We start from the raw sequence: 22,921 nt of genomic DNA on the forward strand, positions 1-22,921 counted from the left end.
TTTCCTATTCCATTTCATTTCATTCTATTTCTGGAGTTGAACAGCTCTAATGACAACAGAATCAGCTGAGCCGGCACTCTTGTTTGTGAGCGTGCCTTGACAGCACTTCCTGGAATCCAAGAGGTGGTGCTCTTTCCCAACCTGAACAAGACCGAAAGGCAGAACAATGGGTGTTTCCAAAGTGGATGGTGATTGTTGTTGTTTCAAAGCTTTCCTGGTTGTTGCTCTTACAGCAGGATGGCTGGGAGGTGGTTAAAGACTTGCAGGAAGCCCCAAACGACATGCAGAAACCAGGCAAGCAAGAGGGCTTTCTGCTCAAGAAGAAGAAATGGCCAATGAAAGGCTGGCACAAGGTGAGACCAAGATGTCTGACTCAAACACAAGAGTTTTTAAGTAGCCACAATGAGAAAAAAGAATCTAGCAGGTGTAGCGGTATCTAGAGTAGAAAGAAGGAGTTGACGTATTGGCACAAATCATCATTCTGTCAGTTGTAATGAGAACATTAACACAGTATTTTCTCGTTATTCTCTCAGTGTCTGGCTGATTACTGAAGATTTAATAGGGTTTCTGGTCAGTTTCTAAATAAAAACCTTTGATAAGAAAACAGACTGTCCTCTCTTTCTGAATTATGGCTGCTCTGTTTCTTGTTTGACAGAGGTACTTTCTTCTGGAGAAGGGCATTCTAATGTATGCCAAAACATTAGCAGATGTGAGTATACACTTAAACACACAAACACAAACAGTTGTATAAAAACCTTTACGCATCTCTGCCTAAATTACACCTTTTGTTGATTATTGAAATGAAAAGAAGTACACAATATATAAATAACATTATTAATCATTTACAATTGCTTTGTATTTGATTAGACACATAAAAAAAAAGTTGTGGCATGTGTAAATGTTTGGACACGCACTTAATTAGCTGACCCTTAATTGACAGGCCTGGTTAGGCAGGTTAAGAACTGTCATTAGGCATCATGATGATAATTCCAGAGTGTAATAAATTCTTCTTGAGGCTTCAAACCTTGTGGTAACACCAAGCACTTCTCTAAGCCACCAGCTGTGGATCCAAAGTTGATGCTAATTGATGCCTACAAAGCAGGAGAAGGCTTAAAAAAGATTTCACAGCACATCCAGCTTGAAATGGCATAGAGAAATGGCAGTTAAGTGGATCTGTGTAAGTCATGACAGCAAAATGCATGCAGAAAGGATTAGCTGGTACAGGAGTGGTGGTGCACCATCCTACTGTGCACCATTGCTTGCACAGACAGGATCTATACAAAAAAGAATCACCAGAGAAAAATCTTACCTGTAACCTCATTACAAAGGTTACAACAAAACATGAAAACAACATCTAGATAGACCAGAGACTTTCTGGAAATAAATGCTGTGAACTGTTGAAGTAATAATGGAAATCTTTATCCAGAGTTTTGCATATCAGTTTTATTTTGAGGAGCATTGCTTATGTCATGTATTTAACTATTTTAATTGCAGACCTATTATTCAGTAACTACTATGAAACTAATATGTTACGTTGGTATAAGAGTGAATAATTGAATTTTGGGCCCACATTGAAGCTTTTTATGTTTAAAGGATTAAACACACTTTCATTGTGTGTGTGTGTGTTTGTGTGTGTGTGTATTCTCAGCTGAAGAAAGGAAAGCTACGTGGCCGCATTGATATTGGCCTTTCTGTTATGTCCATCAAGAAGAAGGCCATGTGCATCGATCTGGATACAGAAGACAGCATCTACCACTTAAAGGTGGACACCACATATATAGCCAAACAAACCAGAACAAACAATTCTTGTGTGCATCCCACACTCGCTCCTAATCACACACAAACCTAAATGCAGTAATATACATAATGGCATGTATTTTTTTTAATACTGTATGTAAAGGAGCAATAAGGTAAATGCTAGAAAAGTGATGTGCAGCATTATGTTAATACCTGGCTTCCTCATCATTAAGAATTCTCTTTGTACTTTCTTTGATCTTACCTACTAAACCCAAAATGCCAGAGGGTAGACTTGCACAAAACACCTGAATAATGTTTAGATCATGTGACAACAGCCAGGCAAACCCACAGTAGAAGAAAAAGATTTGTATGCTCCTCTGTTAAAGCTGCTATGGCTTTTCCATCGTTTTGTCAATGCGGTACCTGACTGATGAGATGTGTGTTGTTAAAAGCTGAATAGAAAAAATGATCATGGAATATGATCACTACACTTTACAAGCAGAAATGAAATTGAAAAATGGAAGCCTTTCATGACTCTATTTTTTCTTGGTCCTCATAAGAAGGAGTAAATAATTCACTAAGCTCTGTTGCTGTCAGTCTAACAATTTGTCAGTTAACATCAGCTTCTACAGCAAGTGATAAAAAAGATTGGAAATCATGTACATTTGAAGTGAGAAGGAGCTTGATCTCTGGTCTGTGCATTCAGTAGCTGTCACGTGCGGACAGATAACTGCTACTGTCCAACCTGGTTATGCCAATACCTGTGTATCAAAAAACAAACATTTCTTTTAGTTACTAGTAGAGCAACACTGATAACACAGCTGTTGACTTTCGTTCTGCTATCAAATGAGGACGTGGCGAGTGCCTCTCCACAACACTGGGGGGCAGTATAGATGCTCTGTAACACCCACACTGATAGGTGTCGATATTCAGTTCCAAGTTGCATTATGGGCACTGCTCTGGCTGTTCACAAAAAACATTTACCCCTTCAACCCCAAGGGGCCTATATGTGGCCCACACAGTAGTTCTTCACTTTAATAACTGTTTTTATTAAATATTTATATTTATGATAATTAAATATGAGTTAGAGCTGGGCAATATGGCAAAAATGTAATATCTCAATACTTCAAGACGTTTTAACGATACACAGTATGTCAACATATCTTTTTTCAGACATCTGATCATTTGAAATAGATAAATTGTGACACATTAAAAAGAATATACCAAAAGCTATCAATACTGAGATTTATATTCAACATATTGTGCTGCATTATATCCAATTAAGTGTTTCCAAATGTTTAAGCAGGGCTGAAAGATCAAACTATTTTTAATCAAAATCACAATTTGAAAGAGCACAATTTTTAATATCACAGGACCTGCTATTTTAATTATAGCCTACACAATCATACCTGCTTTGATGCTTTGAAGTTTATCCTAATAATCCTGAGGTTGTGAATATCCTTTAGCTGAGTTTGACCAATCAGAACCACAACTAACTGGTATTCTGGAGTGCTAAAAGTGGCTATGTTGGGGTTCTTCTATGAATTAAGATGACTGTAACTGAGTATTCGTGTGTGTGTGTGTATGTCTGTGTGTGTGTGTGTGTGTGTGTGTGTGTGTGTGTGTGTGAGAGACTAGTAAAACACACATGCACAAACTAAGAACATATGTTTTGTTAGGTGAAATCACAGGACCTGTTTGATGAATGGGTGCGGCAGCTGCGGAATCATCGAGTGTTTCGTCAGAACGAGATTGTAATGGACCCTCAAGAGCGCCAGCAGCACTCAGACTCTGCCTCCATCCGCAGGGTATTTACTACATCATTAGCCCATCACTGTACTGCTGCAAGATCATTGCCTGATCACAACCTTTTAGGGCTACTTGAAACAGCTGCTATATAATAATAATTTAAATTAGCCGGCTACATATTTATAGTTTGGCTTGGTAATAGGCTTAGGCTTCTCTCTCTCTTTCTCTCTCTCTCTCTCTCTCTGTCTCCAGCGAGCTACTCTTTCGAAACAGCCATCTCTCTTGCTGAAGAACAGTTGGCTACAGAGCTCTGAAGATATGAGGAAATGCTGTAGAGGTAGGACCACACACACCTGCACATGCAAGTTTTTTTTTTATCAGAAAACAGGATCATACATATGTAGCTACTGTTGAATGCTAAAGTTACAGCACCCCTGGTCAAAAGACAGATTTTTATTATTTTCTAAGTGAAAATATGTTAAGACATCCTGTACTTAAATATGTATTTTTCCTGCAAATTTTAAGGCACAGTTTCTTTTTGCAAAACATCAAATATAAAATGTGCCATAACTACACGACACATTTTTAATTTCAGTAAATAAACAGTAATTGTACATTTAAAAAGAAAAATTAGCTTTTTAAATCACACAAGTTGTCTTTTTTTTAAGGTACCATTATCATCAGTTTTGTCTTCACAAGTTTCAAGTGGGAAAATATAATTTAATACTAATTAGACCAATAAATAGACCAATCAGAAGCAATCAAATGCATTCATGCTGTGTACATTGCAAGATAATTTAATAACTAACAAGTTCAGGATTCAAGCCTTAAGCAAGAAAAAGTGGATGTGCTAGTCATGGGCAAAAAAAGCCATTTATAGAAAATAATAAAAATGTATATCTTTATCTTTTATAGCTTTAATATTAGTTAATACAAGTTAGATATTTTCCTCAAATCGTTCAGCCTTAGGTGTGCCCAAATCTTACATATGAATGTGTATGTAATTACATTTTTCTAAGTCTGTTACTGAACTTAAGCCTAATCTTAACTTAAATAATGAAAAAAGTTTTATTCTCTCAGTTTTAAGTGAAACATTTACACTCACAAAGCGAAAAGAACTTTTTAAGGTCAGGAGCATTTCACTAGCCCTACTACTGTAAGTTACAGCTAGGTGCCAAATAGGGTTCTTTGTATGATGCTAAGAAGCATTTTTAAACAGTTAATGAACTTGCACATAATGTAAAGGTTCTAAGAATTGCCCTGAACTTAGAACCTTTACATCATATGAAGGTTATTTAAAACTTGAACAAGTTTTTTATGCTCACTCATCAAATGGTTCTTTAGAGAACTAAAAGCAGTTCTTCTATGGCATTGCTCCCCACAAAAAACCCATTGTGGCAGCTTTGGTGTTTAGTGTAGTCGGGATATTTTTAGATCTGGAAATGTGTAAAACACACATATAATCCTTGCTGCACCTCACACTTGTTTCTTAAACTTTTTTTGGTTTGCTTTGACAGATCTATCAGAGTGTGAGTTGTCTCTGCTGGAGCTGAATCTGCTGTTGAAGAATATGGAGGTCTTACATCGTACTTTCTCTGCCCCTGACATAAACACGCTGCAGGTTGTGCGCTCGTGTATCTGCCTCTTAGTGTGTATCTTTTTTTAACAGCGAGCATACGGTATACCTAATTTCATGTGTGCCTTATATCACAGAGCGACTGTTCTAAGAAGGACAAGAAAGGACCCAAGAGATGGAAGTCAAAAAATCATAGGAAACATGGCAAAAGCACACTGCAGGTAAAAAATACACTCATCCTTTACTATCATTACAATGAAATACATAGATTTCACTGGAAAGAAGTTCATGTCATCTACTTCAAATGTGTACATTATTTCTAGATAAGTGAAGTCTTTCTGTGTACTTACTTTTGGCACTGATTTGTGTTACATATTTTGTGCAGAAACAACACACATATGATTAAGCTCTTCCTATTTGCCAAACCAACACAAAGCTAATGTTCACTGAGTGAGTAGTCATTTTACACATGCACAAATAAGGTGTTGCTGTCTTTCTCTCTCAGGCTTCTGGCTCTAAATCATCTCGCCTGCATGTTTCAAACCCAAATCTGACCTATTCGGAGCCAAATAGCACAGATCCCCACCTAGAAACTCCAGACTCGCCCATTGATGCCTCACAGCTACAAGAAAAGTTCTGCAGACTGGCCAACACCAGTGAGTTCCTCTAAAAGTTGAGATTTTTCCCTCTTTTACTGAACACAGAAGATATTGAATACCGAATCTTACCTCATAGGGATGTAAATAATTAACTGATTAACAGGTAAACTTTAAATAATATTATTGGTTAAAAAGTATTTTATTTCATTGAGTAAATGGGTTCATCGCTCAGGTCAAGAAACATTTGTACACATTGTATGTAAGTCTGGGCACAATAGGCAGTTAGTTTCACTAGATAAGCCTGCCAGAAAATTAAGCAGACAGCTAAAAATAGTGTTCAGGGCCACTTTTGGAGAGCAAGAAAGCACAATTGCAATCATGTACCATATTCAAATATCAGCAAGAGATAAGGCACACAGCTATTTCATCCATGTATGTGTGATGCATGAAGGTATGAGGAAATGGGTGTGCAAAATTATAGAGAGGCTTATTTCTCGGTCTAGTAATAAGCAGTAAATATAACTTTATAACTTTAGAATGTTGAACTTTCAAAAGCCCATCACTGTATGTTTCAGTTATTTTGTCAACTTTTGGTCAGATAAATATGACACAAATTGGCACGTGGCAGAACAAGGATAAAGGATCTTGAAAAGATCTTAAAATGCAAATTTGTTTCCACAAATAAAGATTATATTCGTCCAGGCTGTGATCATCTCTGTGGTTCTTTATGAATGCAAAATCTGGACAATAAACAAGCGAGACAGGAAAAATATTTACATTTTTAAATAAACGTTGCTGTTAGCGAAGACTTTTGAGAGTATCTTAGATGGCAAAGAAGACAAAAAATGGATCATCAACAAAATCAAGTCTCACTTCTCACTTGAAACCCAGGTAAACAAACTAAAGATCTTATTTTGGACATATTCTGAGAACAACTACTTCAGTGGAAAAAACATTGTACTCGTAGCTGGAATCGACTTGACAACATATAATAATATTAATAATACTTTATATCCAATAGCTGAGTTTTCCCTCAATATTTGACACTGTTTTATGTTAATAAAAAAGTATTAAATTAGGTACTTACTAACTATGAACCATTGAGTTATTATTCAAAAAGGGCTCCACAGTCACTCACATAATCCCTGTTTTTACAAAAACTTGGCTTAGCAAGTTATTAGTGTCCCCTACTGCTTAACACTCTGGTTATGTGTTTTGCTTTTTAAAAGAGATTAGTGCTTCTTTGGCTGGATTTTTCTGTGGTGATACATGTATCCTAGCAGTTTAAGAACTTGTTCCTCAGCAAGGAATTGCAAGGATTTGAAGTATTTCAGCCTCTAAAACACATAATAATTTCAAAAAATTCAAGGAATCCAGGGAAAACTCTGTGTGTAAAGGACAAGGCTGAGAACCACAACTAATTGCCCTTGACCTTCAACCCCTCTGATAGCATTACATCAAAAAACTTTTGCAATGGAGATCACCACATGGGCTCAGGAATGACAAACCATTGTAAATAAACACCATCTGCCACTGCATCCACAAATGCACAGCCACATGTCAACAACGTTTAGAAACGCTGCTGACTTCTCTGGGCTCAACTCATCTAAAATGGACTGATGCACAGTGGAAATATGCGCTGTGGTCTTATAGGTCAGCCTTTCAAATAATTTAATGGGGACGTAACGGACATTGTGTTCTCTGGATCGAAGAAGAAAAGGAGCATCAAACTTTGGAATGTATGTGATGATTTAGGCACGAATGCTAATTGATGAATATAAGCTTCCATTATTTGTTGGCTTCATAAGCCTTGCATTCCAGTGCAAAATAAAGAAGCAGATGTTGAATACCAAATATATCTTGGCCGATTAACATGTTTTAGAAGGTTAAAGGTGTGTTTCTTTTCTCTCTTTCTCTTTATCTCCGCCTCTGCTTCTCTCTCTGTCTCTCTCTCTCTCTCTAGTCCATGCCACCCTGAAGTCTGCCTACACTTCTCTGTGTGGGGAGAGGGACAGAGTCAGAAACACTCTAGAATTAAAGAGCATTCATGAAGCGGTATGTGACTCATACTGTAATTTTTTAGTAGATGAAGTGTGAACTGCTGAGTCACCTGATTTTGTTTTGCATGTAATCATCCTCTTGTTTCTTTTAGTTGTTTATTCCACTTAATCTGCTTCACTCAACACTACCAGACATCTGTACTGGTTGGTGACCTAGCTACTTTTTCATTGTCCATTATTGTCTGGCGTACGGTCCCATATGTGTAGTGCTTTTTTCATATGTGCAGTACCCCCTCACTTGTTCTTTGTTGTATCTGTAGGTATGCACTACAGTAATGCAAGAATTTTATTGTATTATATGCTTTTTTTTTAACATACATGACAATAAAGCTTATGTTGAATCCAATCAGGATGTGATGGACGGGCATAGCCCCCTACTGCAGCAGGTGTCCAACGAGAGTCGAGGGTCAATCCCAGAGTCGCTGTCTGAGTTTTTTGATGCAAAAGAGTACCTGCTGTCTGCAAGCTCCTCTGAGAATGAGGTCAGTGTCACATACAAGCCCACTGAAGATTTTCATATGTGTACAGACACAAACACATGTATCTTACATCAAAGCATCGCCGGTGTCGTGACAAAACCACCTGTCTTCAAAGTGGAAACCTTATAGAAGAAGAAAGACATTGCTGCATTATCAGGTTTTAACACAATGTCAAGGGCAGCTGGTGTTAAATGGTGTAAAAAATCTCTTTTAAAAAACATATACAAGCAATGAATATTTGTGTGTGTTTAGGCCTCAGATAACGACTCCTGCTTAAGTGATGTCAGTGATAATGTCTCTGTGGACTTCTGCACCAGTGAGGCAGGGACCGAGAAGGATGACGAAGGTAAATTCTTCACACACACACACACACACACACACACAGAGGTGTAAGTGACAAAGTACATTTACTGTCTGTACTTACTGTAATTGAGCACTGTTTTACTTTTTTGAGTAGAATTAAGCTATAGTACTTTTACTCTTGAGTTCATTTGTAATAAAATACTTTTACTTTGCTACTTTCATTTTCATAATGTTACAGAGTAAAAATAAATTATGAGTGTATTATCTGCTTAGAAATCAATAAGAACGTAGTGGGCTTAAAATATTCACCAATTAAAAACAACAGCTCTGGCAGGAAAAAACACTACAGAGAGGTCCAGTTTAGAGGAGATGGACAGTGGAGAACTTAACCAGCACAAAGGAGGAACAGACCACATCCAAACGGTCATCTGCATTCATTTCCCTCATCTCTGTCTCCGTCTTCTCTCTCTCTGTTCCTCTCTCTTTCTCGCTCTCTTCCTCTCTTGCTCTCCCTCTGTCTCTTTGTCTTGCTCTCTGTTCTTCTCTCTTTCTCTCTTCCTGTCTCTTTCTCTCTCTCTTTCCCCTCTCTTCCTCCGTCTCTCTCTCCTTCTCTCTCTGTTCCTCTCTCTCTTCCTTTCTCTCTTCCTGTCTCTCTTCCTGTCTGTCTCTCTCTCTCTCTCTCTCTCTCTCTCTCTCTCTCTCTGCCTTGGTGTTTGTGTTTAACTGTGAGAGGCTGTGTAGCTGTTTAACTGTGTAATGCAGTCCGATTCTGTATGCAGTGATGCAGTGATCAGCACAATTACTAGTGAAATATATTAGAGTAAAAATCAAAGCTGGGTAAATTGCTGATGTTGCTGCTGATTTTAATGGTAGAAATGTGTTTACTGTCTGTAGAGGTTCACTCCTAAAGTGAGCTAGAGTCCAGGGAGCTGATGGGCAGCAGGACTCTCACTAACATTATTAATTAGCAATATACTTATAATTTTATTCAGTTTTTTTTTCTTTTAAATGAACTTAATTAAACAGTAACCATCTTTGCACAGTCTTTCAGGGATTCTGAAATAATTTACTGGAAACAAATAAACGAGGATGTCTTATATAATTATCTAACTATGAAATGCATGCAGTTTAATGTAAACTTTGTTCCTTACACAGTTCACAGAGAGGCGTGAAATGTACACTATCAGAGCACACTGTGATCAGTGTCAGCTCTAAGAAATTTTCCCATATATCATGTTTTGCTTTAGTATTTTGCTGTGATGAAGCCGAGACAGCTCAGAAATATGTTCAGGTTGTGACAGCGTAAATATGAAAAAATAACCAAGTAACTCGGGTCTTTGTTTTTTAATTAACTACCCATTTACTTGAGTAATTTTATTTACTAATACTTTTACTTTTGAGTAAACAGTACTTGTACTTAAGTAGGGATTTTCAGTACTCTTTTACACCCCTGCACACACACATTCACACAAGAAAAACATGCAACACACCAGAACATGTACTTACTCCAGGATTTATTAAGAAAGGTATAGTTCTTGTGTTTATCATTGAGTGTTCATCGTTTATTTCATCGTGTGTTGTGTGTGTGCATCCAGGCAGCAGCAATGTTACAATGGTGTCTCGGCGCTCTCAGCTGCCCAGTGTATGTGTGAGTGAGGGTGTGAATCTGTGGAGCATTCTCTACTCAAACATCGGTAAAGACCTCTCTAAGGTGTCCATGCCCATCCAGCTGAACGAGCCCGTCAACACATTACAGAGACTGTGTGAGGAGATGGAGTACTGCCACCTGCTGGACACTGCTGCACACACACACGATCCGCATATGCGCATGGTGAGAACACACAGCCACACATCAGTTTTTCTGCTAAATGCAAAGCCCAAAGTAGTATATGTATGTACTATAAGTATGGAAACACTACATGAGATGAAACCAATTCCACTGCTAACTGTGTAAAACTAAACTAAAATACTGAGGAGGTTCCAAAACCAGAATTTTTCACAGAGCTTCACTTATTTTCACATTCACTTATTTTTAATAAGCTAATAGTGACTACTCAGCTACTTCTTTGAATGACTGGTGAACTTGTATAAATTAATAGTTTTGCAACCCTTAACATACACACACACACACACACACACACACAGATAGAAAAGCCAAACACTACCAATCAAAGATTTTTGTAATTTATGTTTTATTTTATATGTTTTAATCATGTATGTATTATTAGGTGCTATACATGCTATATGTTATTAGGTAATAAGTAAGTATGCATTATTAGATTTATATAGATGTATATAGATAGATATATATTTGATATTAAGTCATTTTTAAATGTTTTATTCAAAACACAGTGTTTACAATACAGTGTATACTATAATCACCTTAGGCATTCTGCTTCTGGATGACAATATCATTCTAACTTCATTTTAAGATTATCTACATTTCAGTTCATCATTCATTTTTCTTATTATTTGCATTAGCCCGGTATCAAAGAGAATTAGCCCTGTAGAAAAGAACAGCATCGTCTACAACTATTGTCAGACTTTTTTCAATTGTGTGTGTGTGTGTGTGTGTGTGTGTGTGTGTGTGTGTGTGTGTGTGTGTGTGTGTGTGTGTTTGTGTCTGTAGGTGTATGTTGCAGCATTTGCAGTGTCAGCCTATGCGTGCACTTTCACCAGAGCAAAAATGAAACCTTTTAATCCTGTACTGGGGGAGACCTATGAGTGTGAGCGTTTGGATAAAGGCTTCCGCTTCATCTCTGAACAGGTACACATATTCACATGGTCATTATTACTCCACCTGTCTTTCACACACAAATACACACTCACTCACCGTTCTGTGTGCCTCAGGTCAGCCACCACCCTCCTGTGTCTACATGCCACTGCGAATCCAAAAACTTCACTCTGTGGCAGGGTGAGTGGAGAAAACACACACACAGTGTTTGTGTAAGATAAAATGTGTTTTGATGGAAAATATGACTGCATTGTAGATGTCCGATGGAAAAACAAGTTTTGGGGCAAGTCTATGGAAATCTTACCCATGGGAACCATCCACGTAGAGCTGCCACGGTAACCACCCTGCTTTTCTTTGTAATAAGATAAGATAAACTTCCAATTGTTCCACAGTGATCCAGTGTGTTTAATGCATTGTACAAGCTCAGTATAAAAGTATGTGCAATCCATGCAAAGTTCTGGAGCATCAAGGAGAAATCTAGAATCAAATCAAATCAGATTTATTTGTAGTGCTTTTTACAACTGATGTTGTCACAAAGCAGCTTCACAGAATTCCAGAAAAGTTTTAACAAGAATGTAAAAAAATGTAAAAAGAAGTGCTTTGAGGAACTTTTGTTCCTCAAAGTATCTTAAAAGATAAAAAAAAGATACAATTACTTTTTGAAAATGAGAAATTCTTATTAGTTTTATGCATTAACAGTTGCTTGCATTCATTTTAATATTATATGATGTCTTACAAGAAAAAACACAGATGACAACAAAACAATGGTGAAATAAATGATTTTAAACAATATGCGTAGGTGACTTAGACCTTTGAGCAATACTGTGTAAACAGTTTTATTAATTCTCTTGAGCCATTCTATGGCTTGCTGATTTATTACTGTCCAAGCATTTCATTTATTCATCGCTGTCCATCAGAAAAGCTTTAAAAACCAGAGATAATGACCAGATTTAAACTCAAAATGACCCTCGTAACTGAAAACTTATGTAAGGCAAGTAAAAGTATATTAATTGGTGAAAACATAGTGCCTCTTTTCTTTGTGTTGTTTAATACTTTGTTGTTTGTTTATTTTAGAGGTTTATTTATTCTGGTGCATATCTCTTTTTTGGATGACAGCTTGAAGTCCTCTTGATATTAAGTGCATAAGTTTGCACGAATTACCCTCAACCAGGCTTGTATTTTCTATTTTGGATAGCCTCTTTGGAGATCTCTAGCTTATGTATGATATGGACATTTGGATTGGGGTCCATACTATATTTTTTTAATATCTATGTGTATAAGAAGGTGGTCAGTTTCTTTTCACTTGTCATTAAAATAAAAGAAAGTTTGAAACTTTTATAATGTTTAGGTACAATGTTTGGCATATTTAATACTTAACAAATGTGTCCTATCATAGAAATGAGTGAATTAGGGATAAAAGGCATTTCACAACAAATTTTCTCCCTCTGTCTCTCTTTCTCTGTCTCTCAGGTTTGGAGATCATTATGAGCTGAACAGGGTTACGTCCTGCATCCACAACATCTTAAGTGGTCAGCGTTGGATAGAACATTACGGCGAGATGACCATCAAAAACACAGCTTCTGTAGAAAGCACTGGCGTTTGCAAAGTCACCTTCTTTAAGGTACACATAAACTCCCTTACCCATTCTCTAGAATAACACAGTACTATGCCAAAGTCTGCAAAACAATTGGGTGGTAGATGTAAAAAAGCACTATCTAAAATTAGCTTAAACACAAATACACATTAATATTGTTAAAACTGGTTAGCAGAACGCAGGTTTGGTTTGAGTTCTCCTCGATGCAGCCCAGCCAATTGCCCTACCTTTGTTGAGCTTCACCCCTGACACATTTAATTTACTAAGGTATAGATAAAACATGTATTAAAGGGCAACTACAAATACTAAGCTGTCTAGGGAAAAGGTTTGGAAATGGCTAAGCAAATACACTGATGGATGTTTGGAGGTTTATTGTACTAATGTTTATTTGCATTTATAATTTTCTTCTGAGTAAATAAACAGATAGGTTGTCTTAAGCCTGATTTTATCAAATGGCCAAAGACTTTTGCACAATACTGTACATATGGAGTTCTGAGCTGATATTTAAGCAGTCATGCTGGTCTTGTGTTTTAATCACTTAGAACTGTTTATAGACTACAGAGAAATTTCTGACCATCACTAAGTTCTTTACCTCTAGGAGACTTTTTAAACCAATTTACCAATTCTAGGATGAATTGGAATTCATCTTCATTTATTTTACATCTGTAAATTTGTGCTGTAACTTTTTTTGGCTATTTTGTTGGGCTTACAGTGCCTCTGTAAAAATGCCTTAGAGGTCATTTTTTTCTGAACCTTGAGCTCCCACAGGTGTAGTGTAGTAGAACTGACATTATGTTGGATAAATTCATTTTTATTTTATTATTTGTTTACGTGTCTTTTTTATTTCTCTGTTTTCTGTTGATTATTTACAACAGTTTTGTGCCTTTGTGTTTGCAATCATTTGTCCTTTTCATCTGTCCCTACTTTATTCGTTTATTGTTGTGACTTTGTATTTTTTTATCTCAGTCGAGTTCTAGAGGTCCAAACACTAACAAGGTGGAGGCAGTGGTTACAGATGCTGAGGGCTGTGTGGTTCATTCGATCTTTGGCAAATGGAATGAGGCTTTGTACCTTGGAGACCCTCCCTCAGCCATCTGCATCTGGAGAGCAAGTGAGTGTGCACCTATTAGGGATGGAGAATTTAACTGTTTTGCTGTTCAAATGTCTGTATTTTCAAATAGTATTCAAATATCCCAAAATGTTTTATGTTGTTGTGAATAAAAACTTAAATGCATAAGGTTTAACTTTTATTGATTGCTTACAGCTAACATAAGAGGTGATCTGGTTGTACTGATTTAGCATTTTATCTTTGTGTTTTGAGAATACACTACTGTTTAAAAATGATTAGATATTAGAATCACTTCATATATGCATCAGCAGGCAAACTGGCTTCATTAAATATTTTTATTGAAAACGTTGATTGAATTTTCAAACCATGATTCTAAACTATATTGTTGGAGTCACACAGCTTTACTTTGTACAAATATTTCTAAATACAACTCTGCTTAGATACATTATACCCCACATATGCCTTTTTGGAATTCTTAATTAACTGAATATTAAGTGCTAAGATGAGCTTCCTAGCCAGATGAAAATAACTCTAAATGCAAATGCTCACCCACAGGTCGTTCTTGGATAACAATTTCTCACTGTGTGATTTGCGGTTGGTTTAGTGTTTTGGGTAACACCTCTGCCCAACTACCCCTCCCACCCCCACAAGTTCTGCAGGCTGAGGTTTGATCCTCTGCCTGGAGATGTGCCAGCCTCTATACTGATAAGGGTCCTTTGGCAAGACTCCTAATGCTGTCTTTGCATACCTCTGTAAAATGATCAAACTGTATGTCACTTTGGATGAGAACAGATAAAAATGCTGTGTGTAAATGTTTATGTGTGTAGACCCCATGCCAGAAGACTACGAGCAATACTATGGATTCACTCATTTTGCAGTTGAGTTGAATGAGTTGGATGAGAGCATCAGACCTTTCTTACCTCAAACAGATACACGCTTCAGACCAGACCAGAGGTATAAAAACATGTAAACTGTACATATTGATTTGTTTTTTCACACTACAGTATAGTGCATACAGTACAGTGCAAAAGACCACACTTAAATTTTCAGTCAAAACCATTTAGTAGTACAAGTTATTAATTTTTTCATGAGATATTTTTGAGGAGATTAAACATAAGTTAATCCATCTGCATAAGAAATAGAGTTTAAAGAAAAGACAAAGAGGAAATGGGACTCTTGATAACCACCATCAGATAAGCTTTCATCTCGCTTTGATCTGAAAAAACCTGTTGTGTTTCTGTTCAATCTTCCATTATGAGAACACTAGGGATGTGTCAATACCCACCGATACTATACTCATTTGCTCATGTTCATACTCATAAAAATGCACTGATACTATCATCTGATTCCACCAGATACCCTCTGACAGAAGGTCAGTGTACACTTGTACACTGCCACACTAATTAACAAGTGAACAAGGGTCTGCTCACAGGACAAAGTGTTGCTGATGCTATGATAGTCAGACACATAGTTGTTGGTCACTTTAAACATTCCAACGTGGCCTATTCCCACTAGACAAACACTGTGCAATCATAGCCCATTTTTAAACACATACAAACACAATCACATCCACTTCCCTAATACCAGTGTGCACACAAAAAAACTTTACTCAGACTGAATAGAATTGCGTGGTCACATTGTCTTTGTAAAATAGGTGATAAATAGCCTGTGTCATCCTAACAATGTTTATCACCACCTAGTTTTAATTCAGTACACAGTGTGGAACAAGTTAGCAAAGCTGCTGTAGCACAGATTTTCAGTGTGTTTGCTCAGTACTCAGATGCACAGCATGCTATTTTGAATGAAACAGCTTACTTGACGAATGCCCATAGACAGAACTCTCTGTAGAGGCAGCATTTCACAGGGCATAAAGGACTTACAATGTACTCATACTTAAATACCCATACACTATGGGTCTAAAGGGTGCGTCGCTGTTAAGAAGCTGTTACTGAGAAAAAAAATAGAAGATTTAAAAATAAAGACAATTTGCAGATCAAAGAAAGGAGTTGATGTTCTAAGAATAATAAACTGACCACTGTCCACACCTCACCACCATTTAATGTGTTTGTTTGGTATTGCTTGGATCATGAGAAGCAAAAAATGCAACCAACTTCTAAGACTGAACTTTAGTGTAAAACATATCCCTGAAAAACTGAAAGCATGTCTCACAAAACAAATGGAAGGTAAAGAGAAAGGTGAATACACTAAATACTGAAACAAAATCATATTATAATTACTTGTTAAGGCTTCTTTATACATTTCTGTTTAATGTGTGTTTTCTGCTTTATGTTTTCTGCTTTATTCATGTCACTAAAAGTGATCACTTTTTAATTGATAAAAGAGTGTGTGGACTGGAAATGAAATGAAATGAAGGATGGTCTTTGACTTTTGCACAGTACTGTACTTGTATTGTCTTGTACCTGTACTGTATTGTCACTGCTGAAACAAAATCTTGTATGCACAAAAGAGTCATAGGAGAAGAGAAAAAATAATTCCTAACATTTTATGCAAGTTAATGTAAGGTATTTTGGCTTTCCTTTGGTCCATTCATCCTGAAATGTTTACAAAATGTAAAGGGCACCTGGCATTTTCAAATTACATGAAAAAAGACAACAATGTTTTTGTTACAAGGTTTTGTCAGGACAATTATGATACGTAATCACCTACAGTTGAAGTCATAGGTTTCCATACACCTAAGCCACATTCATTAAAACGTTTTTCACGATTCCTGACATTTTATCCCAGGATACATTCATTCTCTAAGTTCAGTTAAGATCACCACTATATTTTATGTATGTGAAATCTCAGAGTAATATTAGAGACAATGATTTATTTCAGACTGTAATTCTTTCATCACATTCCCAGTGGCTCAGAAGTACATAGACATGGTTGGTATTTGGTAGCATTGTCTTTAAATAGTTTAACTTGAGTCTTTCACAAGCTTCTCATAATAATTTGCTGTACTTTTGGATCATTCCTCTTGACAGAACTGGTGTAACTTAGGTTTATAGACCTCCTTGCTTGCACACATTTTTTCAGCTCTGCCCATAAATTTCTTGGTGTATGTAAACCTCTGACCCACTGGAATTGTGATATAGTGAATTATAAGTGAAATAATCCATTTGTAAACATTTGCTGGAAAAATTGCTTGTGTCATGTACAGATTGGATATTTAAACTTTAGATATTTTAACTTAGAAAGTTAAAGTTTGTAGACATGGAATCTGTGGTGGGGATAAATAAGAGTTTTTTGTTCTAAAAATGAATAAAAACTCACGTTCACACACATTCCTCCTCATTATAGATCATCTTCAGAGCATTTGCTGTTTGATCACAACAATAGTGTGCTGACAGTGTTTAGTTCAAATTAAATGCAAACTCGGTTTACATGCAGTGAATGCCACACCTGATACTACTGCAGGTTACTGGAGGAGGGGAACATCGCAGGAGCGGAAGAACAGAAAGAGAGGATTGAGGCGCTCCAGAGAGAGAGGAGGAAAATTCTACAGGAGAACAGCATGACACACACGCCTCGATTCTTCAAGTGCGTAACCACTGCAGACAAGTGCTGCTGTGTGTTTTCGTGGGCTTATTTTTCACAATTCTGTATTTTTCAAATCTTTTTTTCCTTTTGGCAGGCAAGCAGAAGATGACTCGTGGGTTAGCAATGGCACTTACTGGGAGTTAAGGAAAGATCCTGGCTTCAGCAAACTGGATTTTCCCTTGTTGTGGTGACCAAACAGGACTTCCCCCTGCGCTGCATTGTTCACCTCTGCTGAAACCAAATATGGGATTGTTTCCTCTAAGTGAGCTGGTACTTAAACACTGACTTTCAAAGGCTTTTCACTTATTCTGCAGGCCAGTATGGAAGCAAACAGTGACTTTTTCATATTTGACATAGATTTCACAATTAAGTCAATTTTCTTTCAGTAACATATGTTATTTGACCTCTAATTTAGCCCAAGAATTGCTTTTGAAACATTCCTTTGGTTTGCAGAGACGTCTTATTTTACTATAAGCTTTCAAATCAGTTAGCTGTTGATAACAGTTTCCTGCACTGACAGTGATTTAAAGCAAACTTTACAAAGCTAAGGCAAAACTAAAGCAAAACAAAATCTGGTAAAAAAGCTGCTATCCTGGATAAAATAAATCAACCAATCAGACCGTGAGGTCAGAACTAACTGTCATGTGAACTTTTGCATTGCATTTAACTCGACTCAGCAGTCCGAGCTCAGTTTCTACCTCTGCGTGTTTGATCTACAGTGGGGCAAAAACATGAGCACCTATATGAAAGTGAGTATTGTTGGCAGCAAGCTAGCCAGCTAACATTAGTGAAATGTATGATAACTTAATGTCCTGCTGTATTCACCTTCTCAAAAGCTTTATGGTCATTTAATAGATTTCATTTGTATTTGTTGTATTTCTGTAATAGATTTCATTAGTAAGTTGAATGATCTAAAGCAAATATTACCATAAACTCAATTAGAAGCAGAGACGTAGTGCTTCATTACTGTCGACAGAGCAGTCATGTTAATATGAAGTGTAACACTTGTGAGTGGTGCAGAGTGGGAGTGGAGCAGGGAGTGGAGCGTGATTTTGCCCAGAGTGTGGAGGGGCCTTTTAGAAAATTAGAGTGCTGGTGTTCTCTCTCACTCTGAAATCGCTTCAGTACCACTCTATCCTAGAAGCCAGTGCCAGTTTTTCCACACTTAGTACCTCTGCATGACATGAGTGATTGCTTCAGCTCGCACACGATGGCCATTCATGCACAACGTTGGCGCTGACGTTAAAGCACATGCATGTTATACAGTTTTCTGCCTTATGATTGGCTGTCATTTCAAGCCTATACCTGACAAAAAAACCTATGTACTGCAAAAATATATTTTTTTTACCTTCTTCAAGGCATCAAGAATCATTTGGAGCGAAGTTGGAGCAGTGTGTTTACAAAACACTTTAAGAAAAGAGTGGAAATGCTGGTCTGCTGGTCCACTCCACACATATACTCTGGTTGGAAATTCTGACTTATTATATATACAATATTTGCAAGCTCTAAATTTCACACACCAGATTGAGTTCATCAAGCCTGCAGGAGAATCTGAATGTGAGAATCAGCTTCATTTGATTACAGTTGATTAAACTCTGCAGTAGAATCACTAAAAGAAAAACTAATGAAGAATCATTTGTGTACTATTCCTGCAAACTATTTTTGATCTATGTTAAAGGTGTAGAAGGTGTTTTATTTCATTTTATGTATTAAGTTTTTGTTCATTTCTTGAAATACTCTTTCCATCCTGATAGCAATCAATAAGTCAAATGATCTGATAGTAAAAAATATTATCTGTGGAGGCCACAGGACTGTAAAAAATTTATTTAGACTCAGTGAAATGATTGGATGGCCTACCTGCCTGTCTACCTATCTACCTCATGACCTGCCCACATGCACATGAGCGGAGTCTGTCATACAGTCTAAACACACACACATACATACACACCTAAAAAGGAAGCAAGCTAGATTCATATACACAGACAGATACACAGGGACCTAAAAAAGCTTGCACTGTAATGAAAGAAAGAAGAGAAAGACAGAAGTAGAAAGTCTTCGAACAAAAATAGATTGGATAAAGCTAGAGGTCAAACCAGAGTGAACATCGGAGTGGCTTTCCAACAGCGCAGAACCTGGGGGAGTTGAAAGGGCTGGAAAGTGATGCCAAGGTTTACAGGTTTATCTGGTTTGTGTAACGCCGGGGAGCGAAGAGGCAGACGCACGTGCTGAGATAAGCGACTTTTATTGAGGGTCGTGGTCATGACAGTCCAGGTTCATATAACCAACATGGAGAGATCAACAGGTAGACATAAACCCAAACACTTCCAACAGGACATACAAACAATTCAAACATATTAAACAAAGACCAACACAGACCAGGGCAAACACAGGGCTTATAAAACAGGGATAACAAGGGACAGGCGGAAAACAGGTGGAAACAATCAGGGGAGGAGTCACGAAACAAGGGGGCAGGACTGTGAAAAACAAAACAAAAAAACGCAAGTGGACTAGACCAAAGCAACACGAACACATGGAGGGCTCAATCGTGACAGTTTGTTCTATTTATGGGGGAATTTGTTCTTTTTCTGAATTTTGTAGCTAGCACAGCCAGCTACTTACATTATGTATTAGTCCAGTGGTAATGTTAGGTAAGCTGAAGGTGTAAACTACCTAGCTATGTTTATCTTGTATGTAATGTGTGTGTGTATATGTTTGACAATGTCTGCTCTGTAGTGCACATTCACATGTTTTGGGGAAGTTGGCCTACAAAAGGGGGCAGGACTTTTTTCAAAAACTAACATACACTTCTCCTCCAGCCTTAATTAACATATTACTATCCTTTACCTCTTTTTTGTTTACTCCTCCAAAGTTAATGTTGCTTCTAAACCTTTGGCCTATAATGTATGCTGAAAAATTTTTGCACGGACTGTCACGGATTGTCTTTGCACGGACACTTAAAGAACATTCCTCAGCACAGTATACGCTGCCATCAAGAAGCCTTTTTGCTCATATATTTGCAAACTAGAGCTGTTCTCTGCACACAGGCCCGCAGGCAGGTTTATAGTTGTTTTATTTATATGAAAAGGGAGAACAAGTGCCATTAGCAGTGTGGTCTCAACATGAAACACCAACAGCATCCAGAGACAGAACAGATAAACAAAAAAGGTAAACATGCTTTGGTATTTACAGTAGAACAGAAATGATGGATTTGTGCTTTCTGTGTAGTATCTTTCATTTGGGAAAAATCACATTGTTTATTCTACAGATGCCTTTACGTCAGTTCTTGGTAAAGGGACTAATATTGATCGATTGATTATTATTAGAATGATTTCTGAAAAACAGATAATGAAACAAACACAAATAATAGACTTATACCATGTAAATACACAAAAAATACAGTTTTGAAAAGTGCAACATTAAATCTGCTTTTGTCTGATTTTGCAATACGATAACATAGGGATAGGCAATATGGCAAAAATATAATCTCGCAGTGCATGTCGCAACATTTTTTTCTGAGATTTGGAACAAGGAAAATAGATCTACATTGTAAAGGGGCTATGAACACAATGTTTTAAATACCGCACTATAATCTGATTAAACAGGACTAATTAAAGCCCCTGTCAACATGGTTTTGTTGGTTATGTTTTAATTGTTGTTTTAATAGTAAAGATATGCTGCAGTGTTTACCAGCATTATGTTCAAGAAATTTGAACGTTTTTTGAGCTGCTGCCTTCCTAAAATAAGCTATCCAGCTCTCATAAATACAGTATGATCCTGCAACAGGTGGCTAACGCAAGTTGGAAGTAGCATCTAGATACGCTACAAACAACGGTGTAAAAAACCTTCAGAACTGTTTAATGCAGAAAAGCTTAAATAACCTGCTTGCTTGGTGTTTTGTCTGGGATTCAGAGCAGCAGGAGTGGAACACGAGATGCTGATGTTTGCTTATTGCACACTCTTGACTGGCAAATCTGGCAGTCACCTGCACCAAACGTAGTCCCACCCAACTCAAATCAAACATAAGAAAATAGCAGAAAATGTAATTGCAAAAATCTCTCATCAGAAAAGACTCCTTTCTCTGCCAGCTCACTGTAAAAACATCAGATAAACTATAGATAATAGTGAGAAGAAATTTGTGAAAATGACAGGGGCTTTAAGCTCTCATTGTACCCATATGGAAAAATATATATATTTCAAATGTATTTATTAAATATATTTTTGCAATGTATAAAAATACCCAAAAATATATTTTAAAAATTCATTTTAAATGTATTTTATAATTGTGTTAATCAGATATATATTGCAATGTATGAAAATGGCCCAAATTGAAGTAATGGAATTTATTTTTTTAAATAAGCTTATTTATATTTGTTGTATGTAGTTTTAACAAAGGTTACCAGATATCGCTAAATACACATTGACTCAACGAACGGTACTAACTTCTGTGTTCTGCATTGTACTCTGCATTAACCATGTACATATGCAGTAAGACACTCAGACAGAATGTATTCCAAATAAACAAGATATCAAATCATAACTGCATGTTCAGTGTATCAGTACCTACAACTTTGCCTTCGCAAGGTTCATTAAAGGTTAAAGGTTCATTGGCAAGAAATTAAAATTAACATACTGGAATACAAATTTGTTTCAAAAGGTATTCTGATCAGTAAAGTGCATTAGAGAAGTATTTTGGCTATTTCCATACATTTTCAAATGTATTTGCCAAATACATTTGCATACATTTGTGGCTGTATGGTACATTTCTGTGTGTAATACTTGATGTTTTGAAACACGCCTGACTACGGTAACATAAAAGGGTCTTGTCAGTCTCGTCAGTGGCATCAGGGTTGTTGTGTTCCAAATCTGATTGGAGAGAAATACCAGCTAACTCCAAATACAGATCTGTTCTCTGCAAAAAGCTGTAAAACACTAGTCAGCATTTTTCCTTGCTCTCTTCTGTTTTAGAAAGAAATTCATTTTTTGCTTCAAAACTACCATCAGCATATTTGAACTATTTGCACATGTAATGCAAACATGTTATTTGCCGTCTCATCAAAACATCTGTTTGAGTCTGAATGTTTAGACGTCTGAAATAACTTCGCCTCCAACATATACCTATGGTGCCAAAGAGTTATGACAGTTTTTCTTATTTTCAAGAATGATCTGTGTGGCATGAATCACAATGAAATGAAATTGTAATGAAAACCGTTACAGAGTTTGGTATTAAACGTACTGTACCAGTTCACTGGTCTGATGTGGAATGGATGTGCATGTTTGTGTGTTATACATGTATTTAGCACTTGGTTGAGACCAAGTGTCCCCAGAAAGATGGAAAACATGGACATTCTGACATTTGTGAGGACGTTTGGTTGGACCACACAACAAAATAATGCAGCGTTTACTTGTAAAATATTAGAGATTATTGAGAGGTTACTTCACAGTCAATGGAAATACCCCACAAATGTAGCAGTACAAACA

At 36.9% G+C, this 22,921-nt stretch overlaps 1 protein-coding gene across 2 annotated transcripts in view; it reads left to right on the forward strand.

The window, feature by feature from the left end:
- Positions 1-22,688, forward strand: part of osbpl3a (oxysterol binding protein-like 3a) — a 37,660-nt gene extending 14,972 nt beyond the window's left edge. For both annotated transcript variants that reach the window (XM_017693861.2, XM_037535429.1), the window contains exons 3-22: positions 234-353; positions 656-709; positions 1,649-1,762; positions 3,417-3,545; positions 3,739-3,823; positions 5,004-5,107; positions 5,200-5,283; positions 5,568-5,718; positions 7,625-7,716; positions 8,072-8,203; positions 8,453-8,546; positions 10,099-10,334; positions 11,133-11,270; positions 11,354-11,417; positions 11,494-11,572; positions 12,708-12,858; positions 13,798-13,942; positions 14,728-14,854; positions 17,321-17,443; positions 17,538-22,688. In XM_017693861.2, the coding sequence (XP_017549350.1) occupies positions 234-353; positions 656-709; positions 1,649-1,762; positions 3,417-3,545; positions 3,739-3,823; positions 5,004-5,107; positions 5,200-5,283; positions 5,568-5,718; positions 7,625-7,716; positions 8,072-8,203; positions 8,453-8,546; positions 10,099-10,334; positions 11,133-11,270; positions 11,354-11,417; positions 11,494-11,572; positions 12,708-12,858; positions 13,798-13,942; positions 14,728-14,854; positions 17,321-17,443; positions 17,538-17,634 (2,319 nt within the window). In that variant the 3' untranslated portion in view covers positions 17,635-22,688. The remainder of the gene's footprint in view (positions 1-233; positions 354-655; positions 710-1,648; positions 1,763-3,416; positions 3,546-3,738; positions 3,824-5,003; positions 5,108-5,199; positions 5,284-5,567; positions 5,719-7,624; positions 7,717-8,071; positions 8,204-8,452; positions 8,547-10,098; positions 10,335-11,132; positions 11,271-11,353; positions 11,418-11,493; positions 11,573-12,707; positions 12,859-13,797; positions 13,943-14,727; positions 14,855-17,320; positions 17,444-17,537) is intronic.
- Positions 22,689-22,921: the final 233 nt, after the last annotated feature.

The sequence above is a fragment of the Pygocentrus nattereri genome, chromosome 27 (assembly GCF_015220715.1).
Source record: "Pygocentrus nattereri isolate fPygNat1 chromosome 27, fPygNat1.pri, whole genome shotgun sequence".
NCBI lineage: Eukaryota > Metazoa > Chordata > Actinopteri > Characiformes > Serrasalmidae > Pygocentrus > Pygocentrus nattereri.